General features: G+C 37.1%; 1 protein-coding gene across 36 annotated transcripts in view; it reads left to right on the top strand.

Annotated features, from left to right (window-relative positions):
- The window catches only part of SORBS2 (sorbin and SH3 domain containing 2), a 487,674-nt gene that overhangs the window by 422,627 nt on the left and 45,035 nt on the right, over positions 1-20,012 (top strand). For 25 of the 36 annotated variants that reach the window (XM_072622632.1, XM_072622633.1, XM_072622631.1 and 22 more), the window contains 3 exons: positions 662-718; positions 8,408-8,457; positions 9,511-9,698. In XM_072622632.1, the coding sequence (XP_072478733.1) occupies positions 662-718; positions 8,408-8,457; positions 9,511-9,698 (295 nt within the window). Of the gene's footprint in view, positions 1-661; positions 719-8,407; positions 8,458-9,510; positions 9,699-11,839; positions 19,745-20,012 lie in introns of those variants that run through there. The other 11 variants (XM_072622649.1, XM_072622648.1, XM_072622656.1 and 8 more) reach the window with 2 other exon arrangements.

Here is a 20,012-nt window from a genome sequence, read left to right as displayed (position 1 = left end):
AGACAGATTCTAAGTAGACCTTATAGTGTGTTTTGCCCATTAAACCAAAGACTTTTTCATACAACTGGATCAAAATTGGCTTTGGATGAATGTTGTTTCTTCATATATTTCTATGAAGTATGTCTAGTTTTTGGAGAGTCTTTTTCCACTTTACATATTGGCACCAAATTAATTGGAGAGAGAAAATATTTCTCCCCTTGTTTTGTGTTGCATTTGGTTGTCATTAATTAGGCAATTGATAAAATTAGGAAGCTGTCTGTCATGAGACTAAGCTCTCTCAGCATTTTTGTATGATAATTTTCTATTCTAAGTAGAAACTCACCAGCATGTAATGCACGCCTTTTCTTCTAATACATATTTCTTAAATGCGCTTTGAATTCCTCTCTTGGCAAGTATTTGAAATGCTAACGTTGATCCGATGTGTTGAGTGAATTGTTTTTTTACTAAGCAAATCACTAACATTTTTGTCATGTTCTTGAAAATGTTTACCAGAATCTTCCTCTTCCTTTCAGCCTACCCCTATTTGGCTCCATTCATATCACTCTTTGTATGTATCTGATGCTGTCCACACAATTTCTAACTATGTCACCTTTTCCCCATGTTCATTCCTTGGCTCCATTCCATCTCTACACTTCTGCTTATGTGGTGCATCCACCCCCAGCCTCCTAAAAAGGCTCTGGATTATGGTCAGGACCATCCTTCTGGTGTTTGCAAAGAGGTAAATGAATCATTCTTTCTTCTTCAGATTATGATCTTACAGAATACTGCCGTGATTCTGCACATCCCTATTTCACAACCCACCATTCAGTAGTTTCCTATCATTTCTCAATGGCAAGCTTTTTGTCACTGCTTTATGCCCTGCATTATTATTTTCAGACACCATTCATTATGTTGGGGAGGGGTACAATAGACCCAAAGACCTATTTAGTGGACAGAGTGTTAATACTGTGGATACATGACAGCTAAAAAAAAAATCTAATATCCTATTAAGGTACATAGTGTTCAGTTCAAAGAATGTTACAGTCTTCCTGTATTCTTCCCTGTTCAGTCCTGGGCACTCGTTTTTAGGAAGGACACTGATAAACTTAGTGCATCAACAAGATAGCAACCAGTATGGTAAGGAGAATGGAGAGCACATCATAGGACTATAGGTACAGGGAACTAGTAAACCTTAGCATATAGAAGAGAATATTTGGGGAAGGAAAAATGAAAATAGCTGTTTTTTAAGAATGTAAAGAGATTTGCTTTCTTTTTCAGCAAGAGGAGAAATAAGATGGAGAGAATATAGGTCTTTATTCCTTAGAAAAAAATAAAGTTTAAAAAATTAAAAATTTTTCTTCCAATGTTTTTAAATTGGGGAAAAAATAAGATGAACTTCCATTGTTTGGAATAGGGATTAGACATTCTCTACCTCACATTGATAACACAGAAACAGGGAGCAGTTTGCAGACAGCACAAATTTAGGCTTGATAGAAAACTTTCCAACAATGAGAATTTATCCCCAGGTGAGAAGGGATGAGTAAATTTCCTCTCACTGGAGTTTTTCCAGTGTAAGCTGGACAATTTACAAAGGGTGTTATAGTATAGTTTCCTGTTCAGATATGGTTTGGATTAGTTTATCTCTTAGGTTCCTTCTAAATCCTAGAATCTGTCAATCTTAAGACCTGGACTTTTTTTTTTTCAAAGATGACATCATCATGAAAACTATCTTTCCATTTATAATCTTCCATCAATTCCATCATCACAATGGATCCAAAAGCTGCATGATAAAAGAGAAATCCAGAAAGCTCAGTCATGGGGCATTTAAATGCCCTCCACCCATCCAACTTAAGTTACTGTGATAGTGGGTTTTAGATTCAGGTTTCCAGGATAAAGTCATTGATTAATCAGCAAGCTTTTATTAAGAGTATGCTACATACCATGAAATGTGCTAGCAGCTGGGGGTGTAAATACAAAAAAAAAATTAGATGATCATTATTCAAAGATATTATACTCTAATGGGAAAAACAAAATGTATATATGCAGAATAAATTAAAATAGATTTAAAAGGTAATTAGAGAGAGCATAGGGAACTAGAATCTGGGAGGATAAGAAAGGCTCCAGATAGAAGGTAATGCTTGAGCTGAGCCTGGTTGGCGTGGAGGTAAGGCAGGGGACTGAATTCTACACATGGGAAATGACCAAAGTACAGAGTAAAAAAATGGAGAGACTTGTATGAAGAACAGAGAGAAGACAAGTTTAGCTCGACCATCGAGTGTAGATAGGGGAATATATAATGAGTTTGGAAAGAGAGGGCTGGAGTCAGATTGCAAAGAGTTTTAAAAAACAAAGAGGAAAATTCACATTTATCTTATTGGCAATAGGCAGCCAGTGAGTTTATTGAGTAGAGAATTGCACTGAAAGAAAATGACTTTGGTAGCTGCTTAGAAGGTAGCTGCTCCTTACTTTGGAACAAGGGAGGGACTTGAAGCAAAGAAATCAGTTAGGAGGCCACTGCAGTAATCCATGTAAGAGCTGATGGACAGCTGAACTAAGATGGTGGTTATGTGAGTGAAAAGAAAGGATCAAATATGGGAAATACCATGGAGGGAGAAACAGAAAGATTTAGCAGCTAATTGAAGATGTGGGGTGAGGGAAAGTGAGGAGTGGAAAACAGTACCTAAGGTGTAAACCTGGAAAGTCAGAAGAAGGGTGGTGTCTTCTAAAGAAAGAGGAAAGTCTAGTAGAAAAAAATGGATTTTGGGGGAAAAGATAATGAATTCTGGCTGAGATATGATAAGTTTGAGATACCAACTAGATATCTAGTTTCTATTGTCCAGGAGGCAGTTGGTAATGCAAGATGGAAACGGAGGAGAGTGATTAAGATTAATAATAATATTAAGATTATTAATAAATAAACCTGTGAATAATTTTCACAGTGAGGAAATTTTCAAACCCATTAGAGTTGATAAGGCACAGAGGGAGAATATGCAAAGAGAGGAGAAAATAGGGCACAGGACAGAGCCTGAGAGGAACACTCACAATTAGGGCATGTAATGTAGTCAATAAACCACCAAAGAGACTGAGAAGGAATTATCAAATATGTAGAAGGAAAACCAGGAAAGGGTGGCATCATGAAAACCCAGAGAACAGAGGGTGGTCAACAATGTTATGAAGTAGAGAGGTCAAGAAGGATGAGGATGGAGAAAAAAAAATGATCAGTTTCAATAAAGAGCATTGATAACTTTGAAGAGAGCCATTTCAGTTGAAAAATGAGATCAGAAGGCAGATTGCAGAAGATTTGAAAGGGAGTCAGGTGAATAAGTAGAGGCAAAAAGAATAGACAAATTTTTAAAAATTTGTTTTATTTTTAAGGCCATTGGTATGCTGATTAATATGGATAACCCATGAGGTCCCTTCAATTATTAGACCCTCTGCCCTTTAGGAAGATTGCAGTACCTGGATTGACACATATTTATGTTTTATTCCTCATTAAATGAGTAAGAAAATGAGTATGGTTACAAAAGATGCACTTAACAGATTATTTATACCCAATTATGCTACACTATTCAATTTTTCCCTCCAATAGAAAGAAACATCCTATATTCTTTGAGAATCAAATATGAATATAATGATCTGACATACATTTCTGTGTCTGTAAGCACCACAAAGGGTCACAGTTGTTGGACTTATGAATAATAAAAAACCTAACTATTAATTACACACGGGCCTGTACATGTGCATATTTCTGTCCTGGGGATGATACCTGACAAGAAGATATTTTCTGGGACTCTGAGAAAGGCAAAATCATCTACTATTTCTTCTTCAGGAAAATTTTTGGTATGTTTTTTTTTTTCTCTTGTCCAGAACTATGATTCCATTGGTATAAAGAAATGCCTGATGGAAATTTCCGGTGGTGAAGTTGCTACTTGTCTATAACTTACAGTAAAGTGACTTGCTATGGTTGAGAATTGAGAATTGTTGAGAACCTGAAGCTGTATTCCTGGGTCCAAAGCTATCATCCCCCTGACTAGTATCCTATACTGTCTGTTCCTTGATTCCATAAATAATTTAAGAAGAAAAACTTTCTCTAATAAAATATGGAGGTCCAAAAATATGGTAAGGATTGAAACTTATAATGGAATACAATGCCATAACAGTTATTGATAAATTAATATACTTTTTATACAGTCTCTAAACACTAGGTCCAAAGGAAAAGAGTAGAGACCTTCTAAGAAACACCTAAAGGTACCCAGGGTTTTAAAGATTTATGAAAATGATCATCTCTGAGTACTAGATGTTAAGAGAGTGAGTATGATATAGAATCTCAAAAAAAAATCAATTAGCTATGCACCCCATACCCACACTCCTAATCTGGTACCCACATTTTATCTTCAAGTTAATTTCTAATTTATTTTTTTAATTCTTTTAACTTAAAAGAAAGCAATTTGGGGTAGTGGATAGAGCACCGTGCCTGAAGTCAGAAAGACATCAGTTCATATCTGGCTTCAGACACTAGTTGCTGAACAAGTCATGTAACCCACATCTTCCTCAGTTCCAAGAGATAATATTTATAAAGTACTTATCACAATGCCTGGAACATAATAGGTACTATATTGCTTATATTCTTATTTCTTATAGTGCTTATAGTGCTTATTTCTTTCCTCCATCCCTTCCTTCCTGCCTTCCTCCTTTCCTACCTTTCTCCCTTCCTCCCTTCCCTCCTCCATTCTGTCCCTTCCTCCTAACCTAACTCTCTAGATGACTTCCATTAAATAAATGTACTTGAGAAATTCATTGGCAGGATATGATGAAAACCCTATCATTTCCATGCAATGACTATTGTTCACAGCATTTCTGGTCTTAATGAACTCAACTCAGTTTGCTTTTAGAGAAGTGGCAGGTTAATTCTGGCTAATCCATTACCATTTTTGCACAGGATTACCCCCATGCAGCAATGAGATTTGGCTTCCTTCTCATGTGACATTGTATCCTTAAATGATGCCTGTGCTCTACTAGCCTTAGGAGAAAGTTCTTTTATCTCCCAGGATGATAGATCTAATTTGACCACTCAGAAATCACAGATAACTGAGGTATTTCAGGAATGGGTCTAAAGGTAAAGCTTTTCTTTGTCAGTTAAGGTTTGGGGTTAGGTAAGTCACGATGATTACTTATACTGTTAACTATTATTCTGTCAGCTAGGACAGGCATGAGCTTATGTTTGGCATTCACAGAGGCAACATGTCCTATTGGATAGACTGGCTGGTTTTAGGATCCAGAAGACCTAAGTTCAAACCCAACTTCTGATGCTTCCTAGCTGTAGGACTGTAGGCAAGTAACTCAACCTCTCCATGATTCATGAAACTACCTAGGGAGGTTGTCTTCAGATCTACATTGGCAGAAACTCAGCGCATTATTTCTCATCATTAGCAAGCCTTCTATTTAATATCTTGGTGAAGTGGAAACCATACTTTTTTTGAGGGAATCTTGGCTCTACTATTTACTGTCTATGTCATCATGATTCATTTGCTCTCAGTCAAAATTTCTTCATCTCTAAAAAGGAGTTAAACAATATTTTCTCTAAGGACCCTTCCAAATCAATTGAGCTCAAGTTTTGTAAAATAGGTCTCATATTAAATGACAAGTATTTATTATTTTCCATATTGATATTACTAGTTTTCTACTCTTTCAAGCCAATTGAAAAAGTTTATTAAATTGAGAAGATATTTAAACATATTAAACTGTGGACCAAAACTTTTGGAGAATACTTTCCTGTTGGGAAAAAGGAAATGCTCTATTTTTCCCATTGCAAATTAGTGAAAAGGTATTCTTAGTGAGTCATCTTCTTCATCTCCTGTCAAGGTTCATTTCTTTTTTCAACTTGGGTAATATTTTTAATTTACAAGATTCTTTACAAGAATTAATCATCTCTCTCTCACTGCATCTCCTCAATTGTACAATAAAATAAAATCCCTCATAACAAACACACATAGTCTATCCTTGCAAATCCCTGCATTAGCCATTCCCTAAAATGTATATCTCATTCTGAATTTTCAGCCTGTTACCTCTCTGGCTAGATTTGAGTGGCGTGATCTATTTTCAATCATCTGGACTTATGGTTTATCAAGATTTACTTCTTGTACAGTTATATGAGATTCAATTAACTTACATAGACAAATCTTTATTTCTACATAAGTAGGATTTCTCATGTTGTTCATGAAGGAATCCACTTTTGTACATGAATGTGGTGATCATTCAAAAACATGGTGTTAGAGGTGTGTTAATTTCAACTATTTACAAATTTAAAATCTAGCGACAGTTTGGATTATATAATATTTTTGATAGAAACAGTTCAGTTATTTTCTGCTGAATGTATTGATATGATAAAATGTGCTACTGAGATACAGCAGAAAGAACCCTGCCTTGGAACTCAGAAGACCCAAGTTTTAGTTCTATAACTGATACCTCATTAACTTAGCTATTGACTTCTCTGGATCTCGGTTTCCCCATCTATAAAATAACTGATCTCCAAAGACACTTTGAACTCTTAACATTCCCTAACATTAATTTAACATAGGTCATTTTAACTGATAAGAAAAATGCTTTAATCATTGTTTTTCAAGGTACTATAGAACACTTATCTGTAATTGAAAACATGATGCATAAAGAAGAAAAGGCTAAGATTTTATTGATCCCAAACTTGAAATTATTTGCTATGTATGTAGTATATAATTTAATTTTTGAGGGGCAACTAGGTAGCACAGTCTAGAAAGTGCCAGATTTGGGGTCAGGAAGATTCATTTTCCTGAATTTAGATCTGGCCTCGGACATTTACTGTGTGACCCTAGGCAAATTATTTATCCCTATTTGCCTCAGTTTCCTCCTCTGTATAATGAGCTGGAGGAGGAAATGGCAAACCACACTCCAGTATCTTTGCCAAAAAAAAATTCCCAAATGAGGTTATAAATAGTTGGACACAACTGAAACAAACTTTTAAACATTTATGAAATAGTTTGAATTATTAAGCTTTTGAGATATTATTTTTTAAATATTATGGTTCACATGATTACCAGGAATATATTATCCAGTCTCTCTTGCTGCCTTTATTTTGGAAATTATACTGATGATCAATTACTACAGTGCAAAGTGGACCAGTGAGAAAACTAAAAGATGGAATTCAAATAAGTCTGTTTTGCTCCACATTTAGCTCAAAGTTAACTGCGGAACTCATGTCTAAAATGAGGGTTACAAATTCTGTGTAAATATGAATTATTACTTCTATCTTCCATATCTGGGGAAATGGAATTTTCTGTGGTTGGGACAGCATGGGAGAGAGTCAAAAATGCTAATGCTATTCGTGTTGGTGAATGTCACTCTGTTCTCTGTGATGGCTAGATCATAACAGAGGTATTGTACACAGTTCTGAGGGCTGCAATTCAGGGAGGGCATTGATAAACCAGAAATCATCCAGAGGGTGGCCACTAGCATATGCCATATGACAGCTGGTTGGAGGAGCTAGGGTGATTTAGCCTTTAGGGGAGAGAAGCCTCATGCGTGACATGAGAGCAATCTTTATGTATTTGAAAGGATGTCATGTAGAAAAGGATTAGATTTGTTTTCTTTGGCCCCAGAGGCAGACTGGGATCAACGGTTAGTAGTTGCAAAGTGGTAAATTTAGGCGCAATGTCAGGGAAGACTCCCTAACAATTAAAGCTGCCCTAAAGTGGAAGGAAATGCCCTGAGAGGGTTTCCCCTTAGTGGAGGTCTTCAGAAAGTGGATGGATGACCCCTTGCCAGGTATGTTACATTAGAGATTTTTTTTCTGATACTAGTTGGACCACATGTCATCTGAGATCCATTACAACTTCATGATCATGTAAAATACCTACAAAATTATGGTTCTGTTTTGATGTACGTGTTGAAAAGTTAAACGTGTTTTACTGTTGCCTGCATTCTGCCTTTTTGAGATTCCAAAGGAAAACAATCTTTAGACCTTCTTCTGCAAGAATTGAGCAGTGACTGCACATGTCTAAATGATTTTTCACCACGTCTCCCTCTTTATTCAGTGAATTTTGGCAATAAATTAGAGAAATATTCTTGTCTAGATGAGAGATTGCTTTTTCAATGTTGTCAGGTTTCCATTTTTCAAACAGTGACAACATTGTGGATTATTGAGTTGTACTGTACATGACAAACACAAGACTTTAAAAAAGGAAATACATGGTGATAAAATAGCATAAGCTTTTATTTTTAAACACGTGACTTCCCTTTAGGAAGGCGTATTTTTATAATTACGGTGAATGTTTTCCTTTTTTTGTTCCATGATTTTGATAATTTCCTTTCAGTAATATTTATTTCATGAACTCAGAAAACCAAACGTGTTTTTTCATTCTGTCATCTCCATAGAATCATTATTCTGTTTTTACAGGCCTCTTTGTATCAGACCTCCTTAGACCGAAGCCTGGAAAGGCCTGCTAGGTAAGAAGTATTGTCTTTGCAGTGACACATTCAACATAGTTTTTATTTCTTTATTGAGCACTTAAAAGAGTAATTAGAAAGGGGCATTTCCCCTCATCTTGGTCATATTTGAATCACTTGAACTCATGGCAAAATTCTACATTTAGCTGGAGTAGTAATGGATCTCCTAGAAAAAAATGAGGGCCTGCTTCCTAACCTCCTCCTTTACTCAGAAGAATCAGTGCTCAGATCTGCATTGCTGGGAGGAAGGTTTCCAATAAAAATCTGCTGTCACTTATTTAGAAACACCTGCCCCATATAAAAATATAATAATTAATAGTCTTTTCATATTATGGGAAGTAGTCATTTTAAAATTGGTAAAAATGAGGTCCAGAGAGTCAAAATGAGTCATCATCACCAACTTTATAGATGTCCACTGATCCAATGTCTTCATTTTAAAGATGAGACAGAGACCCAATGATATTAAGAGACTTCTCCAAGATCTCATGGGTAGCAAACAAGAGAACTGACATTTGAATTGAAGACATCTCTTCTGTCTTTACCTTCAGCAGCATTTCCACTGCAATGTCCCACTGGATAAATTATTGGTCATTTAGATTTTCACATAGATTCTATTTTGGAAGGATAGCAATATAGCCTGGGTCATTAGGACTAAGCTGGAATTAATATCTTGATTTACCTAATCAAAATCATGGTATAAGTGAAATTGGTCATCCTTTTTGATTTCTCCTCTTCATTTTCCCTCTGTTCTATTCTCCCAGGTCAGGGTGAGGGGGTCTTTCCAGTCAAAGAAGGACATGTTTTGATAAATCATTCATACCTAAGTATTTGATTTAGTAATAAAGTAATACCAAGAGTCTTTCCATTTTAAAATGGGATCACAGAAAGAGCGAAATGTTTAACACAAATGAATAAATTGATTGGTACTTAGACTTCTAGACTTCTATTTGACATATAAATAAGACCAGCATATTAGTTTTAGGTTATCAAAAAGAGCTCATTTTGAACTGGGTGTGGTTCCCCCCCCCCTTTTTTTTTGGTCTTTTCTCTTAGTGCTGCAAGTATAGCTGGTGACTACAGAAAAAGGAGGAAGAGTGAGCCTGCAGTGGGTCATCCTCGAGGTGTGGGTGATCAGAATGCTAACAGAGTCAGCCCAACCCAAGCAGATCTCCCAGGTCCAAGCACCACACTTGCAAAATCTTTCACTGGCTCTTCCCCTCCTTCCCCATCAAGAGCAAAAGGTAAGAGAACAATTTTTTGGCGACTACATTCTCTGCTGATTTCACTGCATAGTTCTTGGTGAAAACAAGTACCAAAGTGGTGATGGCTTTTGTCTCTGTAGCTAATCAAATACAGTCTTGAGAACGAAATGTCTCGTGTTAAGTTTTTAAAGAAGAGGCTTATTATCTAGGTTATTTCCTGCTGATGAAACACCAATTTTTAAATAGGATTTTCCTGCCTGCATAATGTCTATTAAACATTTTAAGACTATCAGAACTATTTAATGAATAAACTCAAAGTACTGCATGATTTATCAATGGTCTGTTAATAAAATCATTTTGTATTCTGATTTTTGGAAATTTTTTGAAGATCCCTTCAATTTCTAAGATTATCCCTATGAATAGTTGGGAAATAAGAGCAAAAGTCCCCCTAAAAAAATACTACCAGGTACAAATTCTCTTAAATGGTCCAACTTTGGATAATCATAAAATATGGGACAACTAGAAGGTTTTAAAATAATTCATTGCAATCCTTAAAGTTGATCTACTCATTGCAAGTACACAGTGGCACGTTTTTAAAGATGGCATCGAATTTTTGATAATTATCCTGCTTTAAAAAATGTTCAGTTTCAAAATTCAGTCTCAGTGTTCACAAATCACTAAACCACATTTTTTCTGGTGACCAACCCTCTCCCCATAATCTCAGTAAGCTTTGCATCCAGGGAGATACATATATTCTTTCAAGTCACTAGGAAACCATTTTGTCTGTTATTGCTAAAGTTACTGAAATAATCCCCTGGGAAATACAGTAGTGAAAAGACCTCCCTAAATACCCAATTTACCACTGAGATGGGACTTGGGCACTGGGGAGCAGTGCAGAGTTTGAGGTTTGGTAACTTAGTCTAGATCCCCAGGGCTAAATCAGAAAGGTAGGGGTTTTTCAAACATGTGAAGGAATATGACTAACTGAACAAGCCCTGGTCAAAATGGTTGTAAGAAAAACAGAGATGGATTCTGCTACATGGTAACTACCAGCCCTAGTTTTTTCAGTTAGAGGATGATGATAAGCCATTGCAGTGGTAGTCCTAAGTAAGTCCTAAGCATGGTCCTCCTAAGAGAAATGGGAATCACCAGTCAACACTGCTAAAAATCATAATTCTGCAGCTGAAACAGACTTTGAAAACTGTCTAGTCCTACTATTTTAGAGATGAAGAAACTGAGGCCCAGAACAGTTGCATAAATTGTATAACAGTTTTATAAACAGTTGTAGAATCACATAGGGAGTAAAGTTGCAAAGCTGGGATTCAAGCCCAAGTCCTGTGATTTTTGTTTCACAGTTTCTGGGAAACTACTTGGATACATTATCTTATAATTTGTTTCTATACCCTGTCCTTCTTCAATATGATTGATCCTTAAATTGGACAAATTCCAAATTCTTTTAGTTGGATTTTAATTAATTTTTAACTCTCCTTACTTGCAATTACAAGCTAGGTTCAATCTCATATCTTCTTAAACCCATTGAGTGCATGCTACTGTTTCTGAATGTTAACTTTCTAACATTTGACTTTATATTAAAAATGGGTAACAATAGTGGTTAATACCAGTTAATCATAAAAGCTTAATCTGCTGGTATAAATTTAAGTTTACAGACCTGCAGTCTTTTGTACAGACTGTCAATCTTTCATATAATTGCCATGCCCTGCTCTCAGTTTAATAGACACTGATCTTTTTCACATAATGCATTTAGGAAAAGAGGCATACTGCTTTAATTTTTCATTGCCGTAGATGGAATAGATTCATTAGTCACTGATTCTTTTTTATTGTTTTGTTAGTTTTGTTGAATACATTTTAATAGATGAGAAAGCTAATTAATTTTTAAGTTCGTTAGCTTGTTATGATAAACATATTAACTATCTGTATACAGTTTCTAGGTTTAACTACACTAACTTAAACTATCTTGCTTAAACTATCTATATATTGTTTCTAGGTTTAACTACACTAACTGCTTGCTCTGTTCTTTGCTTTCTGGTACTTACTGACCCAATTTCTTCTCTTTGCGAACCTGTTAACTGCCGGAAATCTTTCTCTTCTGCTGGGCTGCTCTTTGGATTTAAAAGGTGGGGATATTAGCAAAGCATGTCCATCCCTTTACAATTATTCAGGGCACAACCACCACACCTCAAGTGAGTTAGATTACTGCAGCACATACAGGCAGCATTTGGATGTGCCAAATGATTCAAAGCGTACCATCAACTTCAAGAATGGTTGGCAGATGACACGGCAAAATGCCGAGATCTGGAGCAGCACAGAGGAAGCCGTTTCACCCAAACTGAAATCGCGCAGTTGTGATGATCTTCTGAATGAGGACCATGATAGTTTCCCTGACCCACAGACCAAGTCAGAAAGTCTGGGCTCTCTGTTATGTGAGGAGAACTCCAAAGACAGTTGCACACTGACATGGGCATCTTCCTACATCCCTGAGAACCGTACTAATGCCAGGTCGAGAATCCGGCATAAGTCAGCACATGATGCCCCTGGATTCTTGAAAATGTACAAGAAAATGCACCGCATTAACCGCAAAGAGTTGATGAAATCAGAGGTGATTTGTTCTGTAAAGTCCAGGATATTACAGTATGAAAAAGAACAACATAAGGGCATGCTGCGTGGGTGGAGCCAGTCCTCAACTGAGGAAGTGCCCAGGGACATGGTGCCCACACGCATTTCTGAATTTGAGAAGCTAATTCAAAAGTCAAAGTCCATGCCGAACCTGGGAGATGAAATGTTGTCTGCTGTTACCTTAGAACTGCCTCAGAATGGATTGTGTCCAAAGCGACGGTTTTCCATTGAGTCTTTATTAGAGGAAGAAAACCAAGGGAGACACGTCAATCAGGTTAACGCTCGAAGTTATAAGCCTAAAACCTTGGTGCCAATTCACATTGAAGTGACTAGTGATGAACCATCACGATCTCATATGGAGTTCTCAGACAGTGACCAAGATGGAATGGTCTCTGATGTCAGTGACTTTGTTCATGTAGAAGGCTCATCCTTCTGCAGTGAGAGTGACTTTGATCATTTCTCCTTTACATCCTCGGAGAGTTTCTATGGCTCCAACCATCACCACCATCACCACCACCACCATCACCACCACCACCGTCACCTCATCAGCTCCTGCAAAGGAAGATGCCCTGCCTCTTACACACGATTTACCACCATGTTGAAACATGAAAGGGCTAAGCAGGAGAATGCTGAAGATGCTAGGCGACAGGAAATAGACTCTGGCCTCTCTAAGTTAGCCTTTCTAGTAAGCCCTGTGCCTTTCCGGAGGAAAAAGAGCGCTGCTCCCAAAAAACAGACTGAAAAGACAAAATCCAAATCATCTGTGTTTGATGCTCTGGACTCTGCCCTTAAGGATATATGTGATCAAATTAAAGCTGAAAAGAGAAGGGGAAGTTTGCCCGACAACAGCATATTACACAGACTTATCAATGAGCTGCTTCCAGACATTCCTGAAAGGAATTCATCACTTAAGGCTTTGAGAAAGAGCCCCATGCATCAGTCTTTTCCTCCCCTGACTCAAGATGGTGCTGCCCATTATCCACCCTTCCAGAATGATTGTGGACGATTACCTCCTAGTGCCTCTTTTCAAGATATGGATACAACTAACAACAACCTCCAGGACAATGATAGTGTCCTGTGTTTCCAAGGTGGATTTTTTTCCTTTTTTTTTTATCTTGTCTTGTGATTGAGGCAGCTACCTTTCAGTTATGTCACTTTCTGTTTCTTCTTTCCATTTCATTCATCCTAAGTACTGATACCATCCATGGGGGAAAAATGATGACAAACTGATGCTTGTAGGAAGATGACTCATTCATTGCACACCTGATGTTTGTCTGTCATTTCGGACCTTTATGTGTATTGCTAAAAGTAAGTGTCAAGGCATGCAAATGGGGTAATTCCATCTTTGAAGCAAAGACCATCACAGAACCTACTGTTAGGAGGGTGGAAATTTGGGAATTGCCATGCAGCAAATACAAGAAAATCTTTTACCAAATTTAAAAAATTATTTCCATAGAGGAATGATTTATTTAAATAATAGCCTTTGAGAGTAAGGAAAATTGGGAACTATCAAAAGATTTTATCATCAATTCAATCCATTTAGTTCAACAACAAAAATTATGAAATATCTTCCATGTTCTCAGTGCTAGATAGAGAAACAATAGCAACACAAGCCCAACTTTTAAGGAGCATGAATATAGTATGAGGATAAAGTCTGAATACAAATAGCTATTTTATATATAAATACATGTTAGAACATAAACAGATATCATATTGAATAACAGGTGTACATGTTAGAAAGTGAGTACAGAGTAGGACAAGAGCAAGGAAGGGAAGATTGAAAAGGGAAGAATTCTGGTTTGGGAGGGGAGGGGAGAAAGTGACATTAAAGTTGAGTTTAAATGAGGAAGAGGATTTGATTGGGTGAAGATGCTTAGGGAACCTGTTATAGGTATAAAGAACAGTCCTTGTAAATGCATGGAGCTTGGACAGGGAAGGATGAAATCAGAGATTGACTATTAATCCTATTTGGCTGGAATGAAAATTGTTGCAAGGGTGGTTGTGTGAAATGAAGCTCGAAAGTCACTTTGGAGCCAGATTGTGAAGAGTTTTGAATGTTAAAATTTTAAGTTTGTACTTCTTTTTCTGGTAGGCACAGGGGAGCTGTTGGTAGTTTTTGAGCAGTGAATTAATATGTTCTGTTCTGTACAATGGGGAAATTATTTGAACATCAGTATAAAGGATGTATGTGGAGAGAGAAGAGAATGGAAGCAGGGAGACCAGTAAAGAGATGGTTATTATAATTCATCCTAGAAATTATAAGGACATGAAGAATGATAGCAATGGTGCAGAAAGGAAGGAAGGGAGGGAGGGAGGGAGGAAGGGAGGATGTAAATGCTCACTGTATGCCAGCACTATGCTAAGTATCAGGGATACAAATACAAGCAAAAAGAAAATCCTTGCAGTTACGGATTTTAGATTCTAATGGACAAATACAATATAAAAGGGAAAGGGAGGGATGGAACTTAAGGGAAATTATAGATTTAGAATCAATAATTAATAATTGAAGGTCAGGGGATGATGAAATGAAAGGGTCTAAGATGGCTCCAAGTTTTCAAACTTGGGTAATTGAAAGGATAATAGTGTCATCATCAGAAATAGGTAAGTTGAGAGAGGGCAAGTTTAGGAAAGAAAATGATAAATTCAATTTGGGACATGCTTAATTGGAGGTGGCCCTAGGACATCCAAGTGTAAATGTGTAGTAGCTGTTGGGATTGTCATTGTAGCTGTCATCCTCAATGCAGGACTGAAGCTTAGGGAACAGGCTGAGGTGAGAGATACAGATTTTGGAGTCATCTCTATAAAGGTAATAGTTGAAATAATTAAAATGGATAACTGTTACAGAGGGAAAGAATGTGGACATGTAAGAGAAGTCCAAGAATAGGGAGCCTTGGGATACCCATGATTAGGAAGAAGGTACAGAAAAAGGAATAAGAAAAGGGAACTCAGAAAGAACATCAAAGAAACAGGAGAACCATGAGAGAGTATCTACAAGGAAGGGGGTAGAGAACAGTTTCAAATGCTTTAGAAACATCAAGAAGAAGGAATGCTGACCACAACAAACAAGAAAGAAAGGATTGCTCTTTGGTTATAAAGAGGCCATTGGTGAACTTGAAAAGAAATGTTTTAGGATTGAGTCATGGGAATGGAGCTCAAATTGCAAGGAATTCAGAAGCAGTTAATAAGGTGGAGATGATATAGTACTCTTTCTAAGAGGACTTGGACAGACCAATGCAAAGGAAGGGCATGGGCTGAGAGCATGGGCAGGATCAATAGAAATCTGAAGTTTGGGTGTTTCTTTAAGGTTGGGGGAGACATGGATGCGTTTGTAGGCAGAAAGAAGTGGTAGAGGAGAAATTGTGAAATGAAAGGTGATTGCAGAGGAGATAGGAGGAAAATAGGACGAAAAGATAAAGAACTAGGAGGAAGGCTTCTCACCTTCTGAGAGTGGACAGAATAAGAGGAAACAGAAAGTTTGGAGGTCAGAGGAAGGGAAATGATGATAGCTGAATGACCTCAATCTTCTCAGTGTTGTTAGGAGTCAAGGTTATATACAGAGAGAAAGGGGGGTAGAGATGGGTTGAGGGACTTGAGAAGAGAAGAATGTTTGGATTTCCTATATTGGGATCTAATTTTTTTTTAAGTTATGCCCTTGAACTTTTTAAAATTTAATTTGTTTTCAGTTTTAAACAATCATTTCCATAAGTCATAAATTTTTTCCCCTTCCTCTTTCTTCCCTCCCCAAGATGGCATGCAATCTTATATGGGTTCTTATACGTACATTCTTACTAAACACATTTTCACATTAGTCATGTTGCATAGAAGAATTCAAGCAAATAGGAGAAACCATGAGAAAAAAAACAAAACAAAACATAACACAACAGAAAATAGTCTATTTCATTCTGCATTCTGATTCCATAGTTCTTTCTCTGAATGTGGATGGCATTTTGCCTCAAGAGTCCTTTGGGAATGTTTTAGGTCCTTGCATTGCTGTGAAGGGCTTGGTCTATCAGAAACAGTCCTTGGCGATCTATTTTTTTAAAAGGGTTTTCATGCAGTTGTAGGCCTCATTTGAGGTAAGATAGAAATAGAATCAGAAGAGTGTCATGACTTTCTACAAGAGTAGTTGGTGACTTGGGAATTAATATGCAGAAGATAGATGGTGGAAGTTATTTAGAATAGAAATTAGCAGAGGAGAGACAACAAAAGAAAAGGCAGTGAAGAATTCTAGAGTTAACAGTATGGCTAACTACTGGGTCAATAGTACGAAGGGAAAGAAATGAAGTCAAAATATATAATGAACTGAGGGGAAAAGAAACCTGAGATTGAGAAACTGAACCAGAGGTCAAAGTTGAAAGTGAAGAATTAGTTCAGGGGGAACAAAACTGAGAGCTATGGAAGGTAGGAGATTATGGAGAAAAAAAGCAATTTTTAAGAGTTATACATTTTGGAGGTGAAACAGTATCAGGAAATGGGGAGTTCTGAGGAATTCTGAAGTGTGAACAGCTCCATTCTAAGGTAAATTATGGGAAATGGAGAATGATGAGCTGGCTAGATGGTAAAAGAGTCATCAGTAAAAATTGAGGTGATCACAATTGGAAGTCAGGGAATAAGGTGGAAATACATTCAGGAGGGTGGAAGAGTGAGAAGGTCAACAGATGGCAGTGACAAGGATTGAGGGAAGGTGGTATAGTCAGAGTACTAACCTTAAAGGAAGGGGGAGATTATTGTGTAATAATGACAAGAAGGGGAACAAAGAATGTGCCAACTTCTGGGCCACTGAGTTCAAAAGTGTGAGAAAAGGAGTACCAGCCTTAAATAGGATCAGAAGTGACATGGCATCTTCAGGGAAAAGCCCTATTTCAGTTACAGCCAACAGGGAGAAGGCATGAAATAGAAAGGGATTTTCTTAACAGTAACGCAGAGGATAGTATGCCATAATATTAAGGAGGGAAATATTCTCTTTGAATTTAGTTTCCCTTTATATTGGAAATTACATATCTTTTATAAAATTTTAAGTAAGTGATTTGGGAATACCCAGTGCCATTATTATATAGCAATTAGAGAGGGTCAGGTTGGTATTAAGAGTTTCCTGTATGACAGTGTTGTGGACCCATCTTTAGGTCAGTCCAAAGTTTTCATTTCTGTCCGTTAGTTTCTTCTTTACATATTCCTTTACAAATTAAAATATATCTCTGTTTGAAACTCATTAAAAAGAGCTTTCACAATTTTCAGGGATGCATTATTCCTTTAAAGTGACACCACACACAGATCAAGTGTAGTAGGAGTACTGTCTGGAGTATTTTTTTAAAGATCAATGGAAATGAAAAACTCAAGCTGTTTTGATGTCATTCTGTGTATTTCACTTCTATTTTTGAAATCACTTCTATATAAAATGGATTTTTTATTGGGATAAGCAGGTGTACAAATCTAAAATTCAGACCCTCAAGTCAAGAAAAAAAAGAGAGATGAAATCAAGGTAAAGTTGAAGTACCTTCAGCCTGAACATGAATTAAGGACAAGCCTTAAGTTAGGACTTTACAAGTTTAGAAAGCCTCATTTTAGACAGGTGCAGAGTTTGGAGGTCATCCTCAGTGGTATGTAGGGCCCCTTACACAATTTGTCTACTCTGAATTTTTTTTTTATGCATGTGAAGTCAGGCTTAAAGGAACAAGGGCAATCTTGAACAATAAAAGAAGGAATTAAAAGCGATACATAGCCCAAGTAGTGTGGAAAAGAGAAAGGATATGTTATCTCAGTCATCAGGATGAAGAAGGAGTAGTTGATGGAGACAATCCAACCAAGAAAACGATTTATAAGTTATTTAGGGGACCTAGAAGACATTGGAAAGAATACTTGGGAATTTTCCCAGCAGATTTGTTTTCCTCATTATTTAATCTAAAATTAGCTCCCATCGCTGGTTCACAAACCAGCTTCCACAAAAAGTTTCCCTCTGATGCCTCATCATAGGGCAGAATTGACCCTGGGTTCTCAGAGACTATACATCATGTACCAGTGATGAATTGTTCAGTCATAGCAACCCTAAACTACCATTTACCGAGTTGTTGAGGTGTTACAATCTGTCTGAAGGGGGAAAGGAATACCCAAAACAATGAAGTCACTGATTCTTAAACTAGTAGAGAAGTCATTCACCAAAATGGGGGAAAAAATGAGTGTGATAGTGTTTTGAGTAGTCAATCAGCTAAGATTTTAAAAGGATGTACTCTGTGTCAGGTGTTGTGCTACACACTGGGGATACAAAGAAAGGCAAAAAACAAAAAACAACTGGTTACAAACAAGATATACACAGAATAAATCATGGGTAGTATCAGATGAAGAAAGCTAAGATGATGGAAGGCTGGGAAAGATTTTTTATAGATTGGGGAAATTTATCTGAGGCTTGAAGGAAGGTAGGGAAGCCAGGAGGCAGAGATGAGGTAGGAGAATGCCCCAGGCAGTGAAAATGCTTGAAGTCTGGAGATGGACTGTCATGTGTGAGGAACAGGAAAGAGGTCAGGGTCCCTGGATGTCAGAGGAGAGTAAGGCATAAGAATATTTGAAAGGTAAGAAGTGGCCAGCCTCTGAAAGGTTTTAAAAATCAGAGGATTTTATGTTTGAAAAGTTTAAAAACTGCTATAGAAATGCAGGCTTTGTATTTAATGTGCCAGGTTTTAGGGGGATGTTAACCAGGGAGGAAAAATATGCTATGTACGGATGATAATCTATATCATCAATGCATGGTTCACATGCGGATATCAAGAATTCATTTTATTTGCATCATTCTAAATTACAAACAGAATTAGTCATAAAATGAGAACACTCATATTATTTCATTGGAAGTTTTGTATCATTTATGAAGGCAGATGTAAATGCATTATACACAGCATAGATAAATCTTGTGGTCCCAAGTAAATGTTGTGCGTGCACCTGTGCGTGTGTGTGTGTGAATATACGTATTGGCAGCTAGCTGGTGGCTTAGTGAATAGAGTGCTGGGCCTGGAGTTGGAAAGATATGATTTTAAATCTAGCCTCAAATACTTACTAGTTGTGTAACCCTGGGCAAGTCATTTAATCCTGTTTGCCTCAGTTTCCTCATCTGTAAAATGAGATGGAGAAGGAAATGGCGAAGCATTCTTTGCTGAGAAACCCCAAGTGAGGTCTTGAAGGTTTGGACACAAATGAACAGCAGTAATAATACATACACATGTATGTACACACATATGTGTACATGTGTATAGTATGTGTGGATATACATACATGCATAGCATGTAAGCCAGACCCATGCATATACGCATATGTGTGTATGTGTGTGTGTTACAAAACTTTGGTGATAATTCAATTTTCCATACGATAGATGCTATTTAGTCCATTTCAGTACAAGGCATCATGTTAGGCGCTAGAGATAGGAAGATACATAATATCACACCCCTTGCATTCAGAGAGCCTACAATTAAATAGAGTAGAAAAGGAAGAAGATATGACAGGTATACAAGTAAGTATGATGCCAGAGTAGAGCATGTGTTAAGAGCAAAGGAGATTCATTCATTCAAAATGCTCTAGTAAAGTTTCCACAGATTCAGAAAAGATATAGACATCAAGAGTGTCTTTAATTCAGCAGGTCAGGGAGCATTTACCACCTCTCCCAACCCTCATGGCTTCTGCACCATTGTGTGATGACCTTGACACTCATTTATTGCTCCAATATAGCCTCAATTCCCA

Source organism: Notamacropus eugenii, chromosome 7 (genome assembly GCF_028372415.1).
Source record: "Notamacropus eugenii isolate mMacEug1 chromosome 7, mMacEug1.pri_v2, whole genome shotgun sequence".
In the NCBI taxonomy this organism is placed as follows: domain Eukaryota; kingdom Metazoa; phylum Chordata; class Mammalia; order Diprotodontia; family Macropodidae; genus Notamacropus; species Notamacropus eugenii.
Note: the sequence above shows the minus strand (reverse complement) of the source record. Positions and strands in the feature narration are given on the sequence as shown.